Genomic DNA, 25,715 nt, shown 5'->3' with positions numbered 1-25,715 from the left:
CCACCTCAGGCAAGTTCCCTAAATCCACTCGCCTCAGTTTACCCGGCAGTAAGTTGTTAGTCGATTGGCGAATCGCTTTCTGGGGGTAATAATCCCGTCGACAACAATAATAATAAATTGGTCGCTGAATCTACGTCTGTGTGTGTGGGGACGCCGCTGTGCGCAATCGGCTGCTGCGTTTTTTCGCCCACAAAATATACAGTCAATTCGCTTCGCGGTATATCCCGTGAAGCGCTTTGAGACGTCCGTAAAATGTGATGAGGCGTTGGATTAAATGCGAGGACGATTATATTATTATGAAGGGTAACTCAATGTGTCGATGACTTAATCTGACGCGTTAACCCGTTGCAGTGTCACGTTTCGTCCAAACGATGGCGGCAACAGTCCATCTAAATCGTGGACGACCTGATATAAGCGAGATCCTCCTCCTCGCCTACAAGGCCATTGACGGCCTCGCTCCCTCCTACCTCTCCGACCTACTATCCCCCTACTTACCTACCCGTACCCTCCGTTCCTCTGGCTCCGGTCTGCTCCACATCCCCCGCCCCATCGCCCGACCATCGGTGGCCTTCAGCCTCTCAGCCCCGAGGCTCTGGACCTCCATCCCCCAGTGCCTTCGCCGCTTCCTCCCTTTCCTCCTTCAAGGCCGGTCTCAAGAACTTTCTCTTTGACCGTACCTTCAGCTCCGCTCTCGACTCTCTCCCCTCCTCGCCCCCTCCCCCTTCCCTCCCCTCACCCTGACCATTTCCCCCCCAATGCTCGGGTCCCGACCCAACCGTCCAGCGCCTCGGGACGTCCTCCCGACGTGAAGGGCGCTCTATAAATGCAATCTTGTTGTTGTTGTAATAATCCCTTCCAACAAAAAACATTATTATTATTACACTGCAGGACTCCGTGATTATTCTTATTACTCTAGAGCGAAGTCAAACGATCGATGCTCAGTCAGCGTGATAGGTATTTTACTCTTAAATCGATAAAAGTACCAGATTATTACATCAATTTATAGGGTAACATAACGCAATGTGCTTCATATTCCTCGGTCGCTGTTTGTGCTCTTTTTGGTCTCCTGTGTGTGTGTGTGTGAGTGTGCGTGTGCGCGCGCGCGAATATATAATAATATAATATAATATATAATATAATATATAGAAATATAAATTATACCATGATAGAAAATCAAAATCTGGGGCCAACGGCCACAACTATGTACAGTCAGGACGTTTCGGAAGGAACGTCACGGGTCTAAAAAAATAAACATACGCTGTACTTAAATAAGAACACCATCGGGTGCACAGGATTGAGGCGAAATACTTCCCGCGTTGGTGTGTGAGAGACGTTGACGGGTCAAATCGAAATTTTTCATCGAGTGCGTCATAGACCTCACGTTGATCCCTCACCTTGCGGCGGCTTGCGGGGGCTTGGGGTGGGGGGTGGGGGGGTGGGGTGTGGGGGGTGGGGGTAGGGGGGAAACCCAGAGTGTGCGTTGGGGGTAACTGTTGGAGTCTAACCCACGCACACACACAGCTTGGCCGTTGAGAGCCCTGTCTGGGCCGAGCTTTCCCGCTGCTTGTCCAGCAAGGACCACCATTAGGGCTTCGGCTGCGGGGTTAACGGGAGCCGAGGGGGAGGATTCCCTGCCCCCACCCCACTCCCCCACTCCCCACTCCCCCAGTCACCGTTCCGATAGAGCAGAGGGCGGTCACTGCCTCGTCCAAATCCGGGCCAGGTGTCTGCGGGCCACCAAGTCGCCGGGATTCGGTCCAAAAAAAAATCCGCGGCGACGGGCGCGGACCCAGCTCCGGGTTTTGTCCGATGCCGGACGGGCAGACGGAGGGACGGAGGGATGGACGGACCCCGTGGCCTCAGAGGAAGATGATCTTCTTGGCCAGTTCCCGCTCGATGTCGCCGATCAGGCTGTCGAAGTCGCCCGGCCTCCCGCCCAGGCCCGACTCCAGCCCCAGCTCCAGGTCCAGCCCCGCCTCGGCCTCCGCCTCGCTCGCCCCGAAATTCCCGTAGGACCCGCTCCGGTGGTTGCGGTGGTGGGGGTGGTGGTGGTGGTGTTGGAGCCGGGCGGGGCTCATCCCCCCTCGGTAGCCCCCACCGCCGCCTCCGCCTCCGCCTTCCTCGCCGGGCTCCGGCCCCGGGCGCAGGAAGCTCCGCCCGCAGCCGCTCCAGTCCCCGGCGTGACGGTTCCGGGCAGTGTTTGGCACTCGGCCGGACCGGCTCCGGCACACCACCTCCTCGCCCGGCAATGGCAACGGCACGGCGCCCGGCGGCAGTAACGGCACGGCCCCCAGCGGCGGCACGGCCCCTGGTGATGGCACGGCGCCCGGCGACGGCACAGCCCCCGGTGATGGCACAGCCCCCTGCGACGGCAGCGGTACATCGCTCGGCAACCCCAAAATTCCCGGCCTCTGGGGCCTGGGGCACTCCAAGGCCCGGCTCCTCTTCACCGCGATCTGATCCCCTGGTAAACAAACAAACAAACAAACAACGGGAAGGTTATTATTATTATTAATAACAATAATATGACCCCCCCACCCACCCCCCCACCGTAGCTCGGAAGGGGTCAGAGGACCGGGGTTCGATTTCCCCGGCGGGGCATCGAAACATAGGAACGGGAAAAGGCCATTCAGCCCCTCGAGCCTGTCCCGCCATCCGATTAGGTTACGGCTGATCTGTACCTCAACTCTTGATCCCCCCCCCCCACACACACACACACGCACACACACGCACACACGCACACGCACACGCGCGCGCGCCTCTGTTAGTAGGAAGTACGTGGGAACCCGGCTCTCGCTCTTCCGGGGGGTAATAAAAAAAAGGAGGGGGAGAGTGTGTACTCACGAGGCCAGAGCTGAAGGAGGTAGTGTAAGACCTCGATGTGCCTCTTGAAGTCCATGGCGTTGGCCAGCTCCTGGCAGTGGGGGTAGCCTCGGCCGCGGCCCCCCTCCCCCTCGCTCTCCCCCTCCCCCCACCGCTCCGCCCGGGGGCTCAGCAACACCGGCCCGAAGCACACGGCGAGGTTCTGACACGTCATCTTGTTCCATTCCTGCAGCCAGGCCACCAAGGCCAAGTGGTCCAGTAACAGGGTCAGCGTGGCCTGTGGGGTGGGGGTGGGGGGGGGGGGGAAACGAGAGAAAGTGAGCGTGAGAGAGAGAGAGAGCGAGAGAGACGGACAGAGGGAGCGGAGTAAACACACCCACGCGCACACGCACACAGAAAGACGGAGACAACAGCAACAAGGAGGGTGACCGAGGACGCGGTCAAAGAGGGTCTTGAGATGGGTCTTGAAGGAGGCGAGGGAGGGAGGGAGGGAGGGGGTGAGGGAGTTCCAGAGGGTGTTGGCAGAGAGACTGAAGGCCCGGCTGCCAACGGTGGGGCGGGCGAGGCGGGGGGGGGGAACGTGAAGCAGGTCGGAGCCCGCTGAGCGGAGGTAGCGGGCGGGTTGGTAGGGGGTGAGGAGGTCGCAGAGGATGGAGGGAGCCAGGCCGTGGAGGGCTTCGAAGGCGAGGAGGACCAGGGTCTTCAACTGTTATCCTCCGTGCGATGGGAAGCCATTGGGAGTCTGGATGACCTGCAGCCTGTGGAGGGAGGAGGTGAGGAGGCGCTGACGGGAGCCAAGGAGGAGAGCCTCGGTCTTGTTGACATCCAACTGCAGGAATTCTGCCCTCGTCCAGGACTTGGATGTCCGACAGCAGTCAGCGAGGACTGCAGTGGGTCCTGGAGTCCAGGGTGGGGGCGGACAGGTGGAGTTGGGTGTCGTCCGCGCACAGGTGGAAGTTGACCCCCACGTCTGCGGAGGACGTCACCGAGAGGGAGCTTGGACGGGGTGAAGAGGAGGGGACCGAGGGCAGAGCCCCGAGGAACACCGCACGGGACGGCGCGGGGGCCGGAGGAGAGGCCGTTAGCGACGACAGATAGACACGGAGAGAGACACACGCGCGCGCGCACACGCACAGAGGCACAGACAGAGACAGAGACACACAGACGGAGAAGACAGGACAGACAGCGGTGGGTGTGTGGTGGGGGGGGGGTTGGGGGCGCGGGGAGTGTGTGTCTGTGTGTGTTTTTGGGGGGTTGTGGGGCGGCTCTGTCTGTGTGTGTGTGTGTGTGTGCGTTTGGGTGTGTGTGTGTGTGGGGGGTGGTCTGCATGTGTGTGTGTGGGTGGAGGTCTGTGTGTGTGTGTATACGTGTGCGCTCGGGGGGGGGGTTTGTGTGTGTGTTTGGGGGTGTGTGGGGGGGGCGGGTGGTCTGTGTGTGTGTGTACGTGTGCGGCGGGGGGGGGGGGTTTGTGTGTGTGTTTGGGGGTGTGTGTGGGGGGGGATCTGTCTGTCTGTGTGTGGGGGGTGTCTGCCTGTCTGTGCGTGTGTGTGGGGATGGGGGGGGGTTACCTTCTCGGGCTGGGGTAGACAGCGGAGGAGACCCACCACGTCGCTGGTCTCAGAGGTGGCCTGGGGGCCGCTCAGAGCTGCTCTCAGGGGCCGCCTCCCCATGGCCTCCAACACCAGCTGGTACAGGGGGGGGGCGATCAGCGGGGAGGGGAGCTCCCGCAGGTAATCCTTCAGGATCCCTGTCATCGAGGGGGAGGGGAGGTGGGGGGGGGGGGTGGAGAGAGACAGCGGTCAGTAACATTCCCCCACCTCGACCCACACACACTCCCCCACACAGACGCAACCCCCCCCCAACACACACACACAGACTCAACACCCCACCACCCCCACACACTCCCCCACACAGACTCAAACCACCCCCCCACACACACACGCGCGCCCCCTCCCCCCCATTCCCCCCCCCCCCCCCCCCCCCACGAGGACAGAGTTCGAAATCCTCGTCATCGCCCTCAAAACCCTCCGTGGCTTAGCCCCCCCACCCCACCCACCCCACCGCCCGGCCCGGAGGAAACGTCCCGGGGCTCAGCCCTACCTGTGACCACGTTGATGTCGGGGTAGACTTCCTCCGACAGGTTGACGGCCGTACTCTCGCGCTCGAAGGAATCGCGGAGTTCTTTCTTCACCGCCGCCGAGCCGCACAGCCGGTAAAGTCCCACCGTCTGAGGTTCAGGGTCAACACGCGACAGGACGTCAGGGCCCGTTCTGGCTCACCCCAACCCCCAACCCCCGCCCGCCCCCCGCAACATCGCCCGGCTCTCCCCACCCCCAGCCCTCGGGCCGCCGAGACCCTCATCCATCACGTCCAGGCTCGACTACTCCACAACGCCTCCCTCCACAGGCTGTGGGTCATCCGGAACTCAGCAGCCCGTGTCCTCTCCTGCACCAGGCTCCGTGACCCCCATCACCCTCCCCACCCGCTCCCCCACCCCATCCTCGCCCGGCTCCAATGGCTTCCCATCACACGGTCCCTTCGCCTCGTGTAACATTGGGAGCTCACCTTGAGGCCTCGCCTCTCAATCTCGTCCACGCACTTGTGGATGAGCAGAGGCACGCACAGCCCCGAGTTCTCTCTGTGTATCAGCTCCCTCAGCTCCACCCGGAACACCTTGGGCTCGGGGTTGTCGTCCACCCCCCCCAGGGGCACCTCCCACATCTCAGCCAGCGTCACCTTCAGATACAGCACTCCTCGCGGCTCCAGCTTCAACCCCAACTGCTGCGTCCGCACACCTTAATAATCATCATAATAATAATAACAACAACAACAACGATTACCAGACGAGGAAAAAGTGAGGAGGAGAGTATCAGACTCCAAGAGGACATAGACAGACTGGTAAAATGGGCCGACACGTGGCAGACGAAGTTTGATGAGGAGAAATGCAAAGGGATGCGTTTTGGGAGGAAGAATGAGGAGAGGCGATGGTACAACCTTAAGGATTATTCTCCTCGGAGCGGAGAAGGTTAAGAGGAGACTTAACAGAAGGTTTCAAAACGATGAGGGGATTCGATAGGGTGAACAGGGAGACGCTATTCCCACTGGCGGGCGGGTCGGTAACCCGAGGGCACCCGTTTAAAATAGTTGTTGAAAGAAACAGAGGAGAAGTGAGGAGAGATGTTTTCACACAGCGAGTTGTTGGGATCTGGAATCATTACCTGAAAGGGTAGTGGTAACCGATTCGATAACAACTTTTAAGAGAGAAGTAGATCATTATTTAGGGAGGACACGTTGGCAGCGCTATGGGGAGAGAGCGGGGGAGTGGGGTTGATCGGGGCTGTGGGGAGAGCGCGGGGGAGTGGGGTTGATCAGGGCTATGGGGAGAGAGAGCGGGGGGAGTGGGGTTGATCGGGGCTGTGGGGAGAGCGCGGGGGAGTGGGGTTGATCAGGGCTATGGGGAGAGAGCGGGGGAGTGGGGTTGATCAGGGCTATGGGGAGAGAGCGGGGGAGTGGGGTTGATCAGGGCTATGGGGAGAGAGTGGGGGGATTTGGGTTGATCAGGGCTATGGGGGAGAGCGCGGGGGGAGTGGGGTTGAATTGTACAGCTCTTTTCAAAAGGTGGGGTCGGGAAGAAGGGAGGGGGGAGTGAGGGAGAGAGGGAGAGGAACGGAGGGGGGTAAGTCGGGAAGAGAGGGAGAGGGGAAGGGAGGAGGTGGTGTGAGAGAAGGGAAGGGAGGGAGGGAGAGAGAGAGGGAGAGGAAAGGATGGGGTGGGTGGGGGGGGGCGGGAAGTCGCTTTACCTTTGAAGAGGGGGGGCAGGATGGCGGTCCCGTGGCAGCACACGCGGTTGCGGCAGGAGGAGGGGTCCCAGCTGAAGACCACCAGCTTGAGCTGCTGGGCGTGATCCAGCTCGATGTTGAAGGTGTGGTCCAGGTTGAGGAAGGAGGTGAGGCAGGGCAACATGGCCGTGCGGGCGCGGTTGACCGAATCCACCTGGATGACGCAGAAGACCTCCTTGAGCTCCGCCCGGGGCAGCCGGACCCCCTGGATGCCGTAGAGTCGCACGTTTAGGAGCCCCGAGAGGTACTGGAGGCAGCGTCGCTGGTCGCCGCAGCTGTAGGGGGCGAAGGCGGTCAGGTCCAAGGCCGTCGAGGCTCCCCGCCCCCCGCCCTCCGCCTCCGAGCTCCCCGCCTGCTTGACCACCAGCTCGGGCGAGTCTCCGTCGCTCAGGTGCCCGCCCTTGCCCCCCGCGTGCTTGCCGTGCCGCTCTCGGCTGCCCCCGGGCCCCACGCTCGTGTCCAGGTGGTAGCGGCTGATGACGTTCCGGCTGGAGAGGGGCAGGGAGAGGCCCAGCGAGAGGGAGAGCGAGGGCGAGGGCGAGGGCGAGGATCCGGCCGGCGGCGGGGGGGGAGGAGGCTGGGGGCCGTCCTTCTCGTGCCTGCCGGCCGAGCGCGACGTCCCCCTCAGGCTCAGCTTGCGCCGCAGCTCGGGCAGCTTCCTCATCCTCATGGACAGCTTGCGGGCAGTGCCCGGGGACTTGATCTTCTCGCTGAGGGAACGGGCAGCCGCGTGGATCCTCTTCACCGGCTTCGGGCTGGACACCGGGGAGCAGCGGGTGGCCGCGGGGCCGTTGGCAGCCTCCCCGGGCGCCTCTGTGCCCCCGAAACCAACCACCGCCGCCACCACCGCCACCACCACCACCACCACAACAACAACAACAACAGAAACAGAAACAGAAAGAGTCACACCTGGAACTGAGCAACCGCCCCGCATTCAACAACCGCTCCCCCCCACCCAGCAACCGCCCCTCCCTCCATTCAGCAACCACCCCACCACCCCCCCACCCCTCCACGCCCGCGCCCTCCCTTCATTCAGCAACCGCCCCCCACCCCTCCATTCGGCAACCGCCTCCAATCACTGAGTCCTGCAGTGTAGTGGTTAGTGCGAGAGGACTACTCCCGGGTTCGATTCCCGGGCGGGTCAGGGCAAAACCTCAGGCAATTTCCTCACTCCACACGCGCACGCACACACGCGCACACGCCCGCGCACACGCGCGCACACGCCTCCGGTTGCCCAGCAGTAAGCGGGAACCCGGATCGCTTTCCGAGGGGGTAATAATCCCTCCGAAATAAACGCAAAATCAAAATAATTGCCTCACTCAATCCGCGACTGTTTGTGGGGGACGTCGCCGGGCGCCGTCGGCTGCCGGGTTCAGCCCCCAAAATACACAGTCACTGCACTTTAACAGCGTATCCCGTGAAGCGCTTTGAGGCGTCTCGAAGAAACGGTAAGGCGCCGGGTCAAATGCGAGGATTATACGCAGCGAACCCCCACCCCGGAAGATTTTGTCCGGACAAATGTTAATAATAATAATAATAATCCTTGCATTTGATCCAGTGCCTTATCACGGGATATACCGTAAAGTGTAGTGACTGTGCATTTTGTGGGTGAAACGTGGAAGCCGACTGCGCACAGCAGCGTTTCCCCCCCCCCCCCCCCCCACCCCACACAAACAGCCGCGAAGCCGGTGACGGGTTTATTTGGTGGTGGGGGTGTGGGGGGGGGGATTGTTGACCAGACCACCGGGGAGAGAGAGAGAGAGAGAGAGAGGGTCAACTTAAACGTCCGCCTGAACAGGGCAACAGGCGGCGGAGTGAGGTTTATCGTCTCGCCCTAAGGACTGCGTCTCCGACAATACAACGCACACCCCCCCAACCCCCCGCCCCCCGCCCCCCGCACCCCCACCACCACCCCACCCCGGAGTTGCACTGCAGCTTCAGCTCAGACCGTGCTACCCCAAGTCCCCAAAGCGCAGGGGGCTTGAACCCACAAACCTTGGGCTCGGAGGCGCTCGCGCGCTCGAGAGAGAGAGAGAGAAAGAGAGAGAGAGCGCTACCAACTGAGCCATCCGACACGCGCACACGCACACGCGCGTGCGCACACAGAGCGCTGGGCGGGTGTCCGAGCAGATCCAGCCGGAGTCTCTCCGTGTGGCTCCGTGTTTTGTCTCCGGGAATCGTACCTCTGCCCCCCCCCCCCCCCCGCCCCCCCCCCCCACAGTCGGGCTTCTGTTTCTTCCCTCGTTTCCTGTTCGGGGAACGCCGCAGCCTTTAATAGCTCAGCACCTGTCTCCTTTGTTTTATCTCTTCCTGTATCCCCCGGGGTCGGGCTTCCAGCACGTTTCCATGGGGGGGTGGGGGGGGGGGTGGACACGTGAACTTACGTAAGGCTTTTTTGCGACGTCACCGCCAACGTCTCGTCGAGACGTCTCGAAGCGCTTCGCAGGATTTGGCTGCGAAGCGCAGCGACTGTGTGGCTTCTGTGGGCGAAACGCGGCAGCGCCTGGAGCGAGCGATCAGTATTTTTATTTGTGGTGGGCGGGGTGGGTGGTGTGTGGGGGGGGGTGGGGGGGGGGAGATTGTTGGCCAGGACACCGGAGGAGAGAGAGAGAGAGAGAGAGAGACTCCCTTTAACGTCCACCACCTGAACACGACGCAGATGAGGAGTGAGGTTTAACGCCTCACCCTACGGGACGGCGTCTCCGAGAATGCAGCTCGACCCACGGCTGGTCGCGGGGATCGCTGCCGTGCGCAGTCGGCGGCCGCGTTTCGCCCTCCAAATAAGAGGGAGGGAGTCGGTTCACTTCACAGGGCATCCCGCGAAGCGCTTTGGGACGTCTCGAGGACGCGGGAAGGCGCTGTGTCGAACGCCGGGATTATTATTATCCTCCGGCAGACATTCCCTTGGAGGGAAATAACATTAATAATCATCACAGTAATAATAAGCCTCGCATTTGATCCGGTGCCTTTCTCGTCGGGAGGCTGTCCCGCGGGATCGTACGGTAAAGGGGGAGTGACCGTCTGGGGGGAAAAAAAAAACTCCCTGTAACGTCCGATCGTTAAGTGGACGGGGGGGGGGGGCGGGCGGATGCGAGCAAAGGAACGCGATGAAATAATGACACGTTTCGTCACTTCAATCCGCGTCCCGAATGTTTTCCCGTGTGCCGTCGGCCGACCCGGTTTTTGCCCACGGAATAAAGAGAGTCGGTGCACTCCGACGGCATGACTGGGCACCGGAGGCGTCTCGGAGACGCGACGAGGAGCTCATATCCAAATGCAAGGGTTGTTATTACGATTATCATCGGCGCTGTCGTTAGAGGGGAGCGAGCGCCGACGCGGTAGGGACCGCTCCGTCGTTTCCAGCGCTTCCCAGACGCGGCTTTGGATGGAGTTGAAGGGCAGTGACTGACACACTAACCTTTTGTCCCCGTCACACACTGGCCCCTAGTCTGCCGATTCCTGGCATTTCCTCCCAAGCCTTTTTCCACGCTCTCGGTCTAACTGGATAAACAGCCAGTCAGCCATTTGCGCTGGGGATGGGGCGCGGTGGTAGGGGGGGGGGGGGGTGCGGGGGTGGGCGGGTGGGTGGGTGTATGGGGGTCATTTGAGGGCAAGAATCTAAGATGACGTCTTGGCGTTTGAGAAGCCAAGTGACGAGAGTTTGCACGCAATCGCTTTACACTTTACACGTTACACTCTACGGTGCGACACTATTCTCTCCCTCTCTCTCTCTCTCTCACTCTTTCTCTCGGTCTCTCTCTTTCCCGGTGTTCCCGCCCGACAATCCCCCCAAATACAATTGGCCCCTCACTCCTTGGCTGCTCGTGGGACGCAGCTGCGAGCGAATTGGCTGCCACGTTCGCCGACAAACACACAGTCACTACACTTCGCAACAGATTTCCCCTAAAGCGTTTGGAGGTGGTGGTGGGGGGAGCCCGGGGTGTGCGTTGGGGGGTAACTGCTGGTGTCTAACCAGCTAAACCCCCCCACACACACACACACAGCTCGGCCATCGAGAGCCCCGTCTGGCCAAGTTTTTCCGCTGCTTGTCCAGCTGGGACCACCCTCCCCGTTGGTCAGGGCTTCCCCCCTATCCCACCATCGGTGGCCGTGCTCTCAGCCACCGCGTCCCCCGCAAAAAACTCTGTCGCTCTCCCCCTCCCCCCATCAATCCCTCCGCCTCGCGTCCCCCCACCACCCACCCACCACCCACCCCTTCTTCTACCCCCTCTTCAAGTCGCGCCCGAAGGACCATCCTCTGCCGGGAATCGTACCTGCGAGGCTGCTTTTCCAGGCGGTCCTCTCCGCTGGCTTCCCGCTGTGGCAGGCGGGCGGGTGCTGGGAGTTGCCGGCCGCGAGCGCCAACTCCCCCGGCGTCCGCGTTGTCGAGTCTCCGCCATCCGCGGCCGGGCCGGGGGCTTCGGCCGTCTCCCCCGCGGGGGGCTCAGTCCGTCTGCCCCCGGCTGGCCCCTCCCCGGCCCCCGGCGAGCCGCACGTGTCCTGGACGCACCACTGCGCTCGTCCCACCCCGGCTCTCCGCGGCGGCCTCGGGAGGTCTTCGTCCTCGGGGATGGGATTGTACCAGATCTCTCCCTCGTCGCCTCGGCCGGGGTCCGGGCTGGGGATCCGCGGGGGGCCGGGAGCCTGCTCCCCGGGGGCCTGCGGGCTGCGATCGCCCCCGCTCTTGCTGGCGGCGACGGCGGCGGTGGGCGGGGGGGGATGGTCTCGTGCTTCACCGGCCTCAACGACCCCGACGGTCCCCGTCTCCGCGTTCCCGCTCACCGGATCTTTCTCCGACCCCTCGGGTTCTAAAGGGGAGGGGGGGGCGGAAAAAAATGGGGGTGGGTAGGGGGAATGAAACGACACACGCGGGGAAAGTGCATTGGAGAGAGATAGCGAGAGGGTGGGGGGGAGGGGGGGGGAATTGCGATCGCGCCCGGCGACGTTCCCCCACAGACAGCCGTGGTTTGAGCGGCCAAATTATTATTATTTTTTTCTTTGAAGGGACCCCCCCTCCGCCCCAGAAAGCCATCCATCCACCGACTGACAACTGGGTAATGTCTTGTCCGGGCAAAACCCTTCCCGTTAATTTCCCCTCGAGTCTAGTGACTGTGTCTTTTTTTGGGGGGCGAACCTGGCCCTCGTATTGCGGGCACGTTGACCTACAAGACGCACAGTCACTACACTTTACAACTGCAATGGAGTCCCATAGCGCGAGTAGTTAGCGTGCTCGCCCGGCACGTGAGAGGACCTGGACGCGGAGGGCGCTATCCAATAACACTCCGCGCATTTGACGCAGCGCCGGATCGCGTCTTCGGAGACGTCTCAAAAGCCCTTCACGGGATACGCCGTGAAGCGGAGCGACCGTGCGTTTTGCGGGCGAAACGCGGCGGCCGACGGCGCCACAAACAGTCGTGGTTTGAGCGACCAAGTTATTTTATTCACGAAGGGATTACCGCCCCCCCCGGAAACACCAATCGACTGACGCCCGCGTGTCCTGTTTACTGGTGGGTGAACAGAGCCGCGTGTGCGCGTGCGGTTGCGTGTGCGCGTGGAGTCAGGAAATTTGCCTCAGGTTTTGCCCTGACCCGGGAATCGAACCCGGGTCCTCTCGCTGGCGAGGCGAGCGCTCTAACCAATGCCACAGGACTCCACAGGTATCGAAGCGTGAGCTTCGTATTCATTATTATTAATTATCGTTATTATCATTATTATTATTACACGGCCGGACTGTCAGCGCGCGTTAGGAGCCGCGGCACGTTTTGGGGGCTTGAACCCTACGTAAAGCCCTCTGTGCCCGCGACGCTGGGGAGAGGGAGAGAGATGGGGCTGTTGGAACGGAAACCTAAATCACGTGGCGTGGACGAGCTCAGCGGCGCTCTGTGCATTGAGAGCCGCTGTTCAGCCCAGAGGGCGAGTCTCCGACACAGAGACCTCACTGTTGCTGAAGCTCACACAACAGCTGCTCAGTCGCTGCTACACAGGAGCTCCTTGTCCTGATCGCATCCGGAGCACGGGAGCCCGAGAGCGGGAATAGAGAGAGAGAGAGAGGGAGAGAGAGAGAGAGTGAGAGAGCGCGAGAGAGAGAGAGCGAGAGCGAGCGAGAGCGAGAGAGCGAGAGAGAGCGAGAGAGAGAGAGCGAGAGAGAGAGCGAGAGAGCGAGAGCGAGAGCGAGAGAGCGAGCGAGAGAGCGAGACAGAGCGAGAGCGAGCGAGAGCGAGCGAGAGAGCGAGAGAGAGCGAGCGAGAGAGAGCGAGAGAGCGAGAGAGAGCGAGAGCGAGCGAGAGAGCGAGAGAGAGCGAGCGAGAGAGCATCCTGTTCCGCGTTAGCAAGTGGTTAATGCAAAGCCTTGTCGCTCAGTGGTCGGAGCCCTCGCCTCGCGAGCGAGAGGACCTGGGTTCGATTCCCGGGCGGGTCAGGGTGAAACCTTCGGCAAGTTTTCCTTTCTCACCCCCCCACCCCCCCCCCCCCCACCCACACACACACACCCCCCCCACCCCACACGCACACACACGCGCACACACGCGCACACACACACCCCTCTCTGTCTGTCCGGCCGTCGCTAGGAACCAGTTAAGTCGATTATTCCGAGGGGTGATCATCCCTTCAATAATAATTTGGGTCACTTGTTTGCGGGTGGGTCGTGGCCCGGGGCGGGCGCAACGGGCTGCCGCGTCCCGGGCCGCCGGCCCGCGCGGCCACTGCGCTCCGCGGCGCATCCGCGGCGCGCCCTGAGACGTCTCGCCGCCGCGTCGGCCGCGAGGGGTCCATTGAGTCGCGCGTGACCGTCGAATTCCTGACCTCCGGGCGAGACGAGCCGAAGAATGAAACGGCTTCGGCCAACGCGGAAGGCACAGCCGAGCGCCCCGCCTCGCGGCGGGGTCCCGGTGAGGCGCTGCGAGACGTTCTGCGATGCGAATGGAACGCTTCCCACTCGCTGCCCAGGAATCCACTGGGGAATGTTAACGAGACTTTCCTGTTGCGCAACCGGTCGCAGAGACGCTCTCTCTCTCTCTCAAAAAAAAAAGAAGCATTTCTTGTTAAAGCGAGAAGGTTCTCGACGGATTCTCGGCCGTCGCGCACGATTCAGCTTCAGTCGCCGCGCCCCCCCCCCCGCGTCAGCGCCGCGCGCGACGGGAGCGAGAGGAACGTGGAGAGTGAGAGCGAGAGAGAGCGCGCGCGCGAGAGAGAGAGAGAGAGAGAGAGAGAGCGCGGTAGTGCCTCAGAGCGGGCGAGCGCCAGTGAAACGCTCTCCACGTCACGGAAATCCATCTTAAATATTCTCTCGTGCTTTCTCTCTCTCTATCCCGTGATCCCTCCCTTTCTCACGCTCCCCTCTTTCTCGCTCCCGTGCTCCTCTCCCGCACTCCCTCGCTCCCTTGTGCTCTCTCTCTCTCTCTCTTTCCTCTCTCTCTCTCTCTCTCTCTCTCTCTCGCGCTCTCTCGATCATTCTCTCACGTTCTCTTCTTTATCGTCTCTCGCGCCCTCTCTCTCTCTCTCTCTCGCTCCCTCCCGCTCTCTTTCTCTCTCGCTTTCGCTCTCTTTCTCTCGCGGGTTTGGCCGGAAGTTTGGACTTGGGGAAGCAGAGAGATTCAGATAACTCCGAGGCGGACAGGATGCAAACGGATTCAACCACAAAAACAACCGCCATCTGTATATAACTTGCACTGTTTCTCCCCCCAAAATATACCGTCGATCCACTTTACAGTATAAATTCCGTGAAGCGCTCTGAGACGCTTCGAAGGCGTCGATAAGGCGCTGCGTCAAATGCGAAGAGCATTATTATTATTATTATTATTATTAATAGGGTATCAAAAGAAGCAAAGGGAAGAAATCACAGATGCATTAGTCATCATTTTCCAAAGCTCACTATGTTCGGGAAGACGAGAGCTCGGGGCCATTTTAGGGGTGAGATCGGGAGGCGTTTTTTTTCACCCAAAGGCGGGTGGAAACCTGGAACTCTCTCCCCCAAAAGGCTGTGGATCCAGTCACGTCTTCGAGACTGAGGGGGAGAGAGATGTTTGTTCGGTCGGGGTATTAGGGCACAGGCGGGTCATTGGAGTTGAGGTACAGATCACCCATGGTCTTAAGGAACGGCGGAACAGGCTCGAGGGGCTGAATGGCCTCCTCCTGCTCCTATAAATCCTTCCCCTCCTCAGGGGAGGGCAGGTCGGGGGATCGGGCGAGAGGCGCCGTCAGTCACGGCTGAAACAAGCTCAAGAAGATGTAGTGGGAGACGCCGGCAGCGAGCGAAGAGGACGCAAGAGAAATAATAATATAATAATAATAATAATAATAATAATAATAATAATAATAATAATAATAATAATCCTCGCCTTTGATACTGCTCGGCATTCATCTTCCTTCAAACATTCCACTCCATTTAGCCTCGAGGCTTAAGCCCCCGTTCATTATTTTAAACAGCCTCAATCGCATCGCCACCTCCCCTCCCCTGCCCCAGAGCAATTTACAACGATTCGGTACCTTTCATGTCGGGAGGGTGTCTCAGAAGAACTTCACACAGCCGACTGTCAGCGAGTATGTGCGTGGGGGGGGGGGGGGGAGAGGGGAGTGTGTGTGCGACGGAGCGAGGAGAGAGTGTGCAAGAGAGTGAGTGAGTGAGTGAGTGAGTGTGCGTGGGTGGGGGGAAGAGAGAAAGCATGAGAGTGTGTGGGAGAGAGGGAGAGAGTATGAGAGAGAGAGAGAGAGAGAGAGAGGGAGGGGAGGGGGAAGTGTGCGAGAGAGGGAGTGTGTAAGAGAGAGAGAAAGTGTGTGAGAGGGAGAGGGTGTGCGAGAGAGTATGTGAGTGCGGAAGGCAGGGAGTGTGTGAGCGAGTGGCCGGGTGTGAGAGCGCGTGTGGGTGTGAGAGCGCGTGTGGGTGTGAGAGCGCGCGTGGGTGTGAGAGCGCGCGTGGGTGTGAGGACGTGCGTGAGAGTGTACGTGAGGGAACGTGTGTGTCAGAGAGGGTGGGTGTGAGAGAGTTGTGTGAGCGGTGTGGATGTGCGTGAGAGCGCGGCGTGTGAGCGCGCGCGGTGGCGCGTCGTGGAGAGCGCGTGCGTGGACGCCGTGGTGTGAGAGAGAGTGCGTGTGTGAGAAAGGGAGCGCGCGTGAGAGAAACTGGTTCCTGTATGAAATAAAACCATTTCGAAGCGGTTTGCTAAGAGGGCGATCGTTATTAATAAGATTATAATATAACCGGAGGGCATCATTTGTCTGTGGGGACACAGTTCTGTAACGAACGACAACAAAACAAAACAAAATGACATTTGTATAGCGCCTTTCACGTCGGGAGGAACACAAGACACTATTACGATAAGGTACAAAACTCGGACACTAACGCGAACACAACTGTCCTCTGGGAGTGTGAGAAGGGAGTCTCTCTCTCGTGCTCTCGCTCCCTCCCTCCCTCTCTCCTCTCTCTCTCTCTCTCTCCCCGGCGTTCCCGGCCGACAATTCCCCGAAGCAAAATTGGTCGCTCAGTCCGTGGTGTTTGTGGGACTCTGCTGCGCGCGAATTGCCAATCGACTGCTGGATAAACAGAGGGGTGCGTGCGTGCGCGTGTGTGTGCGCGTGCGTGCGCGCGTGTGTGTGTGTGTTTCTGTGTGTGTGTGTGTGTGTGTGTGTGTGTGTGCGGTAAGGGAAACGCGCCCTAAGGTTTCTGACCTGACCGGGACCCGCCCGGGAATCGAACCCGGGTCCCCTGACCACTGAGCGGCACGACGCCACGTGCAGAATACCGGACCGCGGCAGAACACCACCGAGTAAGGATAAGAATCCTCGCATTGCGTAGTGTAAAGTGAACGGACCGTACGTTTTGCGGTCGAATTGCCCACGAAGCAGTCGCGCATTGAATGACCGCGTGTGTTTTCTGTGGAGGGGGAGTGGGGGGGGAATTATTATTAATATTAATATTATTATGAATTATTATGGAGGAGGAGGGGGGGGCAAAGCGATCCACCAATCGACTAACAACCGGGTTCCTACTTACTGCCGGGCAACCAGAGGCGCGTGCGGAGTAAAGGGAAACTCGCCGAAGGTTTTTGCCCGGCTCGGGAATTATTATTTACTATTATATTTTAATTACTCTTCTTCTTCTTCTTCTTCTTATTATTATTAATTATTATCATCGCAAGATAGAAACTGACGGGCTGTGACTGGCTGGATTCCAGCAGATTGTTTCGACGTTGGGATTCCAGGCAGAATTCAGTTTGCGCTTAGCGGTGACGCTGTTAGAGCCGGGAATGTAAATTGCTGGAAGGTGAGTTATTGCTCGTGTGTGCGCGCGTGTGCGCGTGTGCGTGTGTGGTATGTGTGTGTCACTCTCTCCTCTCGCTCTCTTTTCTCTGTCTCTCCCCTTCATTGACCGCTCTACGTCTCCACGTCTCGTTCGATCTTGTTTCCGTAGCTCTCACACTTTTGTCAGAAAACACCCAGATTTTTTTTTGTGTACACACACACACACACACACAACTGGTGGAAACACACACACACACACATACCACACACCACACACAGAACTGGTGGAAACACACACACACACACATACCACACACCACACACAGAACTGGTGGAAACACACACACACACACCACCCACACAGAACTGGTGGAAACACACACACACCCCCCACACACCCCCCCCCCCCCCACACACACACACCAACCCCCCCACAGAGAATTGGTGGCCCCAATCACATGCAAACTTAAATGTGCAGAACTAGACGTTGGGATCAGACAGAGACCCAGTGTGCAAAGGAGAAGGAACACACAGACACAGACAGAGCTGTGTTTGGGGAACACATCTCGAGGATTGTGCAAAGGAACACAGACAGACAGACACAGACAGACAGACAGACAGACAGACAGACCCAGACAGTCTGGCTGACAGACTCCAGACTGCCCTTCTCCAGGTAAGAAACCCCTCTGAGTTGTGAGGCTGACCTTCCAGGTGGAGTTACTTTGGAGATACCCATCGAGTGGTGAACTTCAGGCTCTGTTTCACGTCCAACAGTTTGGGAGGGGAGAAGGTTTGCAAAGGGACTGAGTTTGGGCTCTGATGTGATTGTGGCTTCAGTGTTGGGTTTGGGAGGACAGGTCCTCCTCAGCCCAAAGGTGACCCAAGGAACCAGGAAAGGGGACATGTTTGGGGAGAATCCACACATCAACCCTCTCTGTGTCACCATCAACCCCTATCTGATGTCCTTCATCTAACCAACTGTCCCTCACCAAACCCCTACTCCCACCACCACCACCTCTCTCCCTCTTTCTCTCTCTCTCTCTCTATCTCTCTCCCCCTCTCTCTCTCTCAGTCCCTGAGAATCTTTTTTTTTCACATATATGATTTTAGACTCTGAATGAAAAGGAAGGAAGGAGAGAGAGAGAGAGAGAGAGAAGGAAAAGAGAAAATGGAAAGAAGAGGGAAAGAAAGAGAGAGAGAGAGAGAGAGAGAAGGAAAAGAGAAAATGGAAAGAGGGAAAGAGAGAGAGAGAGAGAGAGAGAAGGAAAATGCAAGAAAAAAAGATAAAGAGAGAAAAAGAAAGAAAGAAAATTAAGAGAAGAGAAGTAACTGAACCCAGAACATCTCCTGCTCTGTGTCCCAGAGGTTTGTCCATCTCCCCCCAGAGGATAAACCCCCAACATTTGGTACGTTAGGAATAAAAAAATACAAAGTAAACAGAAACGAAAACCTTTCCAATGTTTCATGTTGAAAATGTACATTTTTCCTTCTCTCTCTCTTTCTCTTTTTCTTGCTTTCCTTCTCTCTGTCATCTCTCTCTCTCTCTCTCTCTGTCTCTCTCTTCTTTCCTTCCTTCTTGGAGTCTCTACAAACGCCAGGTGCAGCTTCAGCAAATATCCTTCCTCCATCGAAGCCACAAACACAAGAGCTGAGCTAAGGTGTGTTGGGCTGTGTTGGGGTGAGCTGGGCTAAGCTGTGCTGGGTTGTGCTGGGCTATGGTGGGCTGGGCTGTGCTGGGCTGGGCTGGGCTTGGCTAAAGTGTGCTGGTCTGGTCTGTGTTGGGCTGAGCTTGGCTAAAGTGTGCTGGTCTGGTCTGTGTTGGGCTGAGCTGGGCTAAGGTGTGCTGTGCTGGGCTGGGCTGGGCTGGGCTAAGGTGTGCTGGGCTGTGTTGGGCTGAGCTGGGCTGTGTTGGGCTGAGCTGGGCTTGGCTAAGATGTGCTGGGCTGGGCTGTGTTGGGCTGAGCTGGGCTAAGGTGTGCTGAGCTGTGTTGGGCTGAGTTGGGCTGTGTTGGGCTGAGCTGGGCTAAGGTGTGCTGGGCTGTGTTGGGCTGAGCTGGGTTAAGGTGTGCTGGGCTGTGTTGGGCTGTGTTGGGCTGAGCTGGGCTGTGTTGGGCTGAGCTGGGCTGTGTTGGGCTGAGCTGGGCTGTGTTGGGCTGTGCTGGGCTGTGTTGGGCTGAGCTGGGTTAAGGTGTGCTGAGCTGTGTTGGGCTGAGGTGGGCTGTGTTGGGCTGTGCTGGGCTGAGGTGGGCTGTGCTGGGCCTTGTTGGGCTGAGCTGGGCTAAGGTGTGCTGTGCTGGGCTGTGTTGGGCTGGACTGGGCTGTGTTGGGCTGAGCTGGGCTAAGGTGTGCTGGGCTGTGTTGGGCTGAGGTGGGCTGTGTTGGGCTGAGGTGGGCTGTGTTGGGCTGAGCTGGGCTAAGGTGTGCTGGGCTGTGTTGGGCTGAGGTGGGCTGAGCTGGGCTGTGTTGGGCTGAGCTGGGCTAAGGTGTGCTGGGCTGTGTTGGGCTGTGCTGGGCTGTGTTGGGCTGTGCTGGGCTGTGCTGGGCTGTGTTGGGCTGTGCTGTGCTGTGCTGGGCTGTGCTGGCTGTGTTGGGCTGTGTTGGGCTGTGCTGGCTGTGCTGGGCTGTGTTGGGCTGTGTTGGGCTGTGCTGGGCTGTGCTGGGCTGTGGCTGTGCTGGGCTGTGTTGGGCTGAGGTGGGCTGTGCTGGGCTGTGGTGGGCTGTGTTGGGCTGTGCTGGGCTGTGCTGGGCTGTGTTGGGCTGTGCTGGGCTGTGCTGGGCTGTGTTGGGCTGGACTGGGTTCAGGGTAACTTTGAGGTACATTTGACCAGTGTTCAGTCAGTCAGTCAATGAGGATCCCAGAGAGCAAAAGAGGTTTGACCATTGACCATTGACCTTCTCTGGGCTCCAGGGTTTGGGTGGGACATAGTCCTGTCTCAGGGCACCTTCACCCCCAGGGTAACAGCCCCCTCTGTCACCCCCTCTGTCACCCCCTCCTCTGCCTCCCCCCCCCTTTCCTCTGAGCCAAACTCAGGGATAACTATTCATCTCAAACAAACCCTCTGATTTATTGTGTGAGTTTGAAACAGAAAGAGATCAGTTCAGGTGGAATTTTAACTTAATCTCTTTTCTTTCCTTTTCTTTCTCTTTCCTTTCTTCCTTTTTCTCTCTCTCTCTCTCTCTCTCTCTCTCTCTCCCCCCCCCCCCCCTCACCTCCTCTCTCTCTCTCTCTCTCTCTCTTTCTTCCCCTCTCTCTTTCTTTCTCTCTTTCTTCCCCTCTCTTTCTCTCTCTCTCTCTCTATTTCTCTCTCTTCACTCCCTCTCTCTCTCTTTCTCTCCCTTCTTTCCTTCCTTCCTTTTTCATTCTCTCTCTCTCTCTCTCTCTCTCTCTCTCTCTGTCTCTCTCTGTCTCTTTTTCTTTCCCTCTCTCCCATTCCCTCTTTCTTGTTCTCTCCCTTTCTTTCTCCCTCTGTCTCTCATTCTATCACTTTCTTTTCCTTCGTTTATATTTCTCTTATCCTTTTGTTTTTCTTTCCTTATTTTTTACTCTCTCTCTCTCTCTCTCTCTCTCTCTCTCTCTCTGTGTGTCTCTTTCCCCTTTCTCTCTCTCTCTGTTTCTTTCTCTTTGCCTTTCTGTCTCTCCATATCTCTCTTTCTCTCTCTCTCTCTCTCTCTTTCTGTCTCTCTCTGTTTCCAGCCTTCAGTTCCCTGTGTTTTTATTGCTCCTTTATTTTGATATAATTATGGAATTGCAAAATATTCTCAAATTCGGTTTGAATTCAGAATCCACACTCCCCTTCTCTCCTTTCTTTTTCTTCCCTTTTCATTCCCTCTTTCTCTCTCTCTCTCTCTCTCTCTGTCTAATTCTCAGACACAAACTATTAGGTATTATTATTATTATTATTATTATTAAATGTGGATCATTTTTTTTTAATATCAGTTTTCCAAATCCAGACCTGAGATTTTTTAAAATTAAAAACAAATGAATTATCCCCAATTCTGGTGATTCGAGTTTGTATTTAGGGTATATTTTGTGGCAAATTCACCAGTTTTTGGGGGGGTTTCAAGGGACCATTTTGCAAAGTAAATTCAGAATATTGTACCACAGGTTTCCATCGAATTTCTCGCCCCTCAAAACCCTAATCTGTGTGTTATTTTATTGCAATTGCAATATATATATGTTATTACAATTGCAATTTCTCTCTCTCTCTATATATATATATATTTACTATGTATATTTTATATATATGTGTGTGTGTGTAGATGTATATAGATATATTTATAGAGAGGGTTACATTTTTTATTTGATTGGATATTTTAACGAGTAAAATAACTATATGTTGTGCCAAACCCACTGTTTAATCTGTGTTTTCTTCTGAAAAAAATCACTCAAACTCCCAAAAAATCTGACCATCTTTCCCACTCTCTCTCTTTCTCTTTCTCTTCGTTGGTTCTTTCTCTCTTTCCCTTTTCTTTCTTCGTTTATTTCTTCTCTCACTCTTCTCTCCTTTCTCTCTCTCTCTCTCTCTCTCTCTCTTTCTGTCTCTCTTTGTTTCTTCGTTTCATTTTCTCTCTTTTGTTTTCCTTTCTCTCTCTCTCTCTCTCTCTCTCATTCACTCTCACTCTCTCTCAGTGAATTTTCCCACTTATCAATGTATAAATAAAACCAATATATATATATATATATTATATATATATATTATATATAATATTATAATATTATATATATATATATTATATATATAATATTATATATAATATAATATTATATATATATATATATATATATAAAAAGAGCCTCTCATCCCCATCAGCTCTTTACAAGGGGAGAAATATAGAGTGTAACAGAAAAAAAGAAGAGATAATCCAATTTAATTAATTTTATTTCAGGCCAAAATAGTCCACAAAAAAAAATCCCCACAGGAAATGTATTAAAATCATTGCAATAATTATTTTACTGAATGTGCGGTTGATTTCAACATAAAATATTCGTTTAATGGGCAGTTTTGCTGAACGAATTTCTGTATATTTCCCCAAATATTTTACAGTTTCCTGTGTTTAGTGTTGTCTCTGAATATAATTCCCCTATAAGTACAATTCCCTACGAAGGTATTACCTGTAAATATAATTATAAATATAATTATAAATGCAAATACAGTATCTATCCGTACCTTTAAATAACCAATGGCTTTAATATTATTTATTTGGAATGAGAAAAAAAACACGTTCCTTCTTTCGCTTTTTAGGCAAAAATCTTTTGTTACTCATTTTATTTCTCCATCAAAAGACTTTGCACTTTAATTCAAATTCGACTTTGGCCACAGATACATCTGCAGAACATTTGCAGCTGTGGATATATTTATATATATATAAAATCAGAAACATTAATTAAACATTCTGGGCAATTGGGACCATTTAAATTAACTCTGGACCCAGGACACGTTCGCAAACGTTCAGAGGTTGCGAAACAACTGCGCAAAATGCCGCGTTCAGCATCGAATCGGATCGAAAAGGTTTTGCAAAATGCAATTTAACTTATTTTGCGCAAAGTGTAGTACGCGGTGGAGATGGATTTCACGTCGCCTTTCGCTTTCGCTCCGAACGAAAATGCGCATTTTTAAAGAACTCCCCCAATGGGTTCACATTTACTGTGAACTGTGTTTTTTTAAAAAGAATAATATATATATATATATACATCTATATATCTAAATGTCTGTGGGGGGAGAAGTGGACCATATCTTTTGCACAGTTAAGAGATCTTTCTGGTTAGCACATCAGCGCATTTTTAACCCCATTCGTAATGAAACGTGTAATAACTCCGACAGAGCTGTGAGAGGGGGACATGAAACTGGAAAAAAAAATGTAAAGGCAGTTGGACTTCTTGTTGATGTGATTCTTTTGTTGATGAAGTGGAAATGTGGGGGAACCAGTGATTGAAGGAGAGAGAGAGAGAGAGAGATGGAGTGAAACAGAGAGAGAGAGAGATGGAGTGAAACAGAGAGAGAGAGAGATGGAGTGAAACAGAGAGAGAGAGAGATGGAATGAAACAGAGAGAGAGAGAGAGATGGAGTGAAACCGAGAGAGAGATGGAGTGAAACAGAGAGAGAGAGAGATGGAGTGAAACAGAGAGAGAGAGAGAGATGGAGTGAAACAGAGAGAGATAGAGATGGAGTGAAACAGAGAGAGAGAGAAAGACACACAGAGAGAGAGAGAGAGAGAGAGAAAGAGATGGAGTGAAACAGAGAGAGAGAGAAACAGACAGAGAGAGAAAGAGAGATGGAATGAGACACAGAGAGAGACAGAGAGAGAGAGAGGGAGAGAGAGAGAGAGAGATGGAGTGAAACAGAGAGAGAGAAACAGACAGAGAGAGAGAGAGAGACAGACAGAGAGAGAGAGAGAGAGAGAGAGAGAGAGAGAGATGGAATGAGACACAGAGAGAAAGAGAGAGAGGAGGGAACAGGAAATTAATTTCGTTAAGAAATGATACTAAAAAATGATATAATAATACATAATAATCCTTGTCGTAATAATGCAATAATCCCGGCATTTGACACAGCGCCTTCATCGCCTTCGTCTTCGAGACGTCTCAAAGCGCCTCGCGGGACCCGCTGTCGAGTGTAGTGACTGCGCGTTTTGCGGGCGAAAGGCGGCAGCCGACTGCGCGCACCGCAGCGCACCCACAAACAGCCGTGGAATCGAGTGACCGAATTATTCATCTATTTATTTGTTAATTATCAAGCGATCTGCCAAACGACTGACTGGGTAAGCAGAGGCGTGGGTGTGCGTGTGCGCGTGTGCGCACGCGTGTGCGTGCGTGTGGATTTTGACTGTGATCTTAATTGCGAGGCGATCGCTCTCAAATACCCAATTACAACAATAATAATGACGAGTATTTGAGGGGTTCGGGACGGAGCGGGAGGGAAAGCATCCATATTGGGGTTTGGGAAAAATAAAAACCGGAAAGGTTCAGTGATGACCTCCAGTCGCGGCGCTGTCGCTTCATCGCTAAGCAACTTCCTCTAATCGGCGTTGGTCACTCAGCGGACGGCGGGCAAAGGATTTGGAACAAGTCGAGACCGGATCAGATCAGACAGGGGCTCGGCAGTCTTGAGAGGAGGGAAGAGGACTCCGAGGGTTCCTCGTGGAGGTGTGTGACGCTTTAAACGGGATTGAGAACGTCAACTCAATCCACGACTGTCTGTGGGACTCTTGTCGGGCGCAATGGGCACGGAATATACAGTCACTCCACTTTACCGTGTATCCTGTGAATCGCTTTGAGACGTCTCAGCGACCTGATCAAACACAGGGATTATTATTATATATTATTATTATATATTATTATTATTATTATATTATTATTATTATTATATTATTATTATTATTATTTTATTATTATTATTATATTATTATTATGATGATGTAGGGAGACAGTAGAACAAGAGGGCACAGGGTTTAAGAGTAACGAAGGGGCAATTTCGGGACAGAAACCTGGAAGTGTTTCTTTACTCAGAGGGTAATTGATGAGAGGAATAATAATCCCTCAAAGCAAAATGGTGACTCAACCCACGGCCGTTAGTGGGACACCGCTGTGATGCGCTTCGAGCCGTCTCGAAGACGCGATGAGGCGCTCTCTCAAATGCGAGGCTTATAAATATTATTATTATGTAACTGCAACCCGGTGATGTGGGGGGGGGGGTGGGGGGGGGGGGGGGCGGGGAGGAGACGGGGGGGAACGGTAGGGTGGGTATTCTGTAAGGGTGACCCGTGGGCTGAAGGATCTATCGCGTCTTCGAGACGTCTCAAAGCGCTCCACGGGGTACACCGTTAAAAAAAAAAAGGGCGCCGTAGGGGGTGCAGGTTGTATTTTTTTTCGGGGTGGAGTGTGGTGACTGTGTGTCCTGCGCACCGTTACGCTGGAATCCCGTTCTCCTGCTCGCTCCCGAGACCCCCCTTTTCCGCTCCCACCGCTCGCTCCTCCCGCGCCCCCCGCGCTCTTACTGTTCAGTCGAGTGCCTTCGCCCCCTTTTAAGCGAATCCTTGAAAGGAAGTCTTCCCCGAACGCCCCTTTAGTTCCCTTCCTGGTTATCCTGACTGTGTCCCCTGTCCCGTTACTGACTCCCAGCGGTGACGCTGCGTTAGTATTTGCCCAACGGTATAACCCTCTGTAGGTTTTAAGACCTTCCTCGTCTTTAACTGTCTCAGCTCTCGTGAAAAATGCTCAACTCCTGTAGTCTCTGACTCAGTCGCTCGCGCTCTCTCTCTTTTCTCTCTCCCTCTCGTCTCGAGTCAGAAAGTCGTGGGTTCAAGTCCCCACGTCAGGGACCTGGATTCGCACACGGTCTAAGCTGACTCTCCAGTGCAGTGCTGGGGTGTGGGGTGGGGGGCGGTGGGGGGGGTGGTGGGTGTCGAGCTGTTCGGAGACGCCTTCCTTCGGGTGAGACGTGAAGCCAAGGTTCTGTCTCCATTTTTCAGGTGAATGTTAAAGATTGGAATCCTGTTAGAGTGTAGGAGGGAAGGAGGTGAGGAGCGAGGGAGGGAGGTGAGGAGCGAGGGAGGGAGGGGAGGAGTGTGGGAGGGAAGAGCGAGGGAGGCAGGTGAGGAGTGAGGGAGGGAGGTGAGGAGTGTAGGAGGGAAGAGCGAGGGAGGGAGGTGAGGAGTGAGGGAGGGAGGTGAGGAGCGAGGGAGGGAGGGGAGGAGTGTAGGAGGGAGGGAAGAGCGAGGGGGGAGGTGAGGAGTGTAGGAGGGAGGGAAGAGCGAGGGAGGGAGGTGAGGAGTGAGGAAAGGAGGTGAGGAGTGAGAGAGGGAGGTGAGGAGTGAGGG

The 25,715-nt window shown here is 55.6% G+C and overlaps 2 protein-coding genes across 2 annotated transcripts in view; one reads left to right on the top strand and one right to left on the bottom strand.

The window, feature by feature from the left end:
• Positions 1–1,859: 1,859 nt before the first annotated feature.
• LOC103174288 (rho GTPase-activating protein SYDE1-like) lies at positions 1,860–15,153 on the bottom strand. The gene is made up of 8 exons (XM_042344619.1): positions 15,147–15,153; positions 10,937–11,470; positions 6,624–7,475; positions 5,389–5,618; positions 4,924–5,050; positions 4,392–4,570; positions 2,845–3,100; positions 1,860–2,464 (listed from the first exon to the last, which is right to left on the bottom strand). The coding sequence occupies exons 1-8, from the start codon at positions 15,151–15,153 to the stop codon at positions 1,860–1,862; spliced, it is 2,790 nt and encodes a 929-aa protein (XP_042200553.1).
• Positions 15,154–23,891: 8,738 nt separating this feature from the next.
• Positions 23,892–25,715, top strand: part of lmx1al (LIM homeobox transcription factor 1, alpha-like) — a 37,217-nt gene continuing 35,393 nt past the window's right edge. Inside the window, exon 1 of the mRNA XM_042344702.1 lies at positions 23,892–24,042. The gene's annotated coding sequence lies outside the window, so the exon portion shown is untranslated. The remainder of the gene's footprint in view (positions 24,043–25,715) is intronic.

This window comes from Callorhinchus milii, unplaced genomic scaffold (assembly GCF_018977255.1).
Source record: "Callorhinchus milii isolate IMCB2004 unplaced genomic scaffold, IMCB_Cmil_1.0 Scaffold29, whole genome shotgun sequence".
Taxonomy (NCBI): Eukaryota; Metazoa; Chordata; class Chondrichthyes; order Chimaeriformes; family Callorhinchidae; genus Callorhinchus; species Callorhinchus milii.
The sequence above is the reverse complement of the archived record's forward strand: the minus strand, read 5'-3'. Positions and strand labels throughout refer to the sequence as shown.

Bases quoted from the DNA above. Each gene is read 5' to 3' on its own strand.
- LOC103174288 (XM_042344619.1), bottom strand. The intron at 3,101-4,391 runs GTAACCCCCCCC...CCCACCCCACAG, and splicing joins GTCTACCCCAGCCCGAGAAG to GCCACGCTGACCCTGTTACT. The intron at 2,465-2,844 runs GTGAGTACACAC...TTTGTTTACCAG, and splicing joins CCTCCTTCAGCTCTGGCCTC to GGGATCAGATCGCGGTGAAG.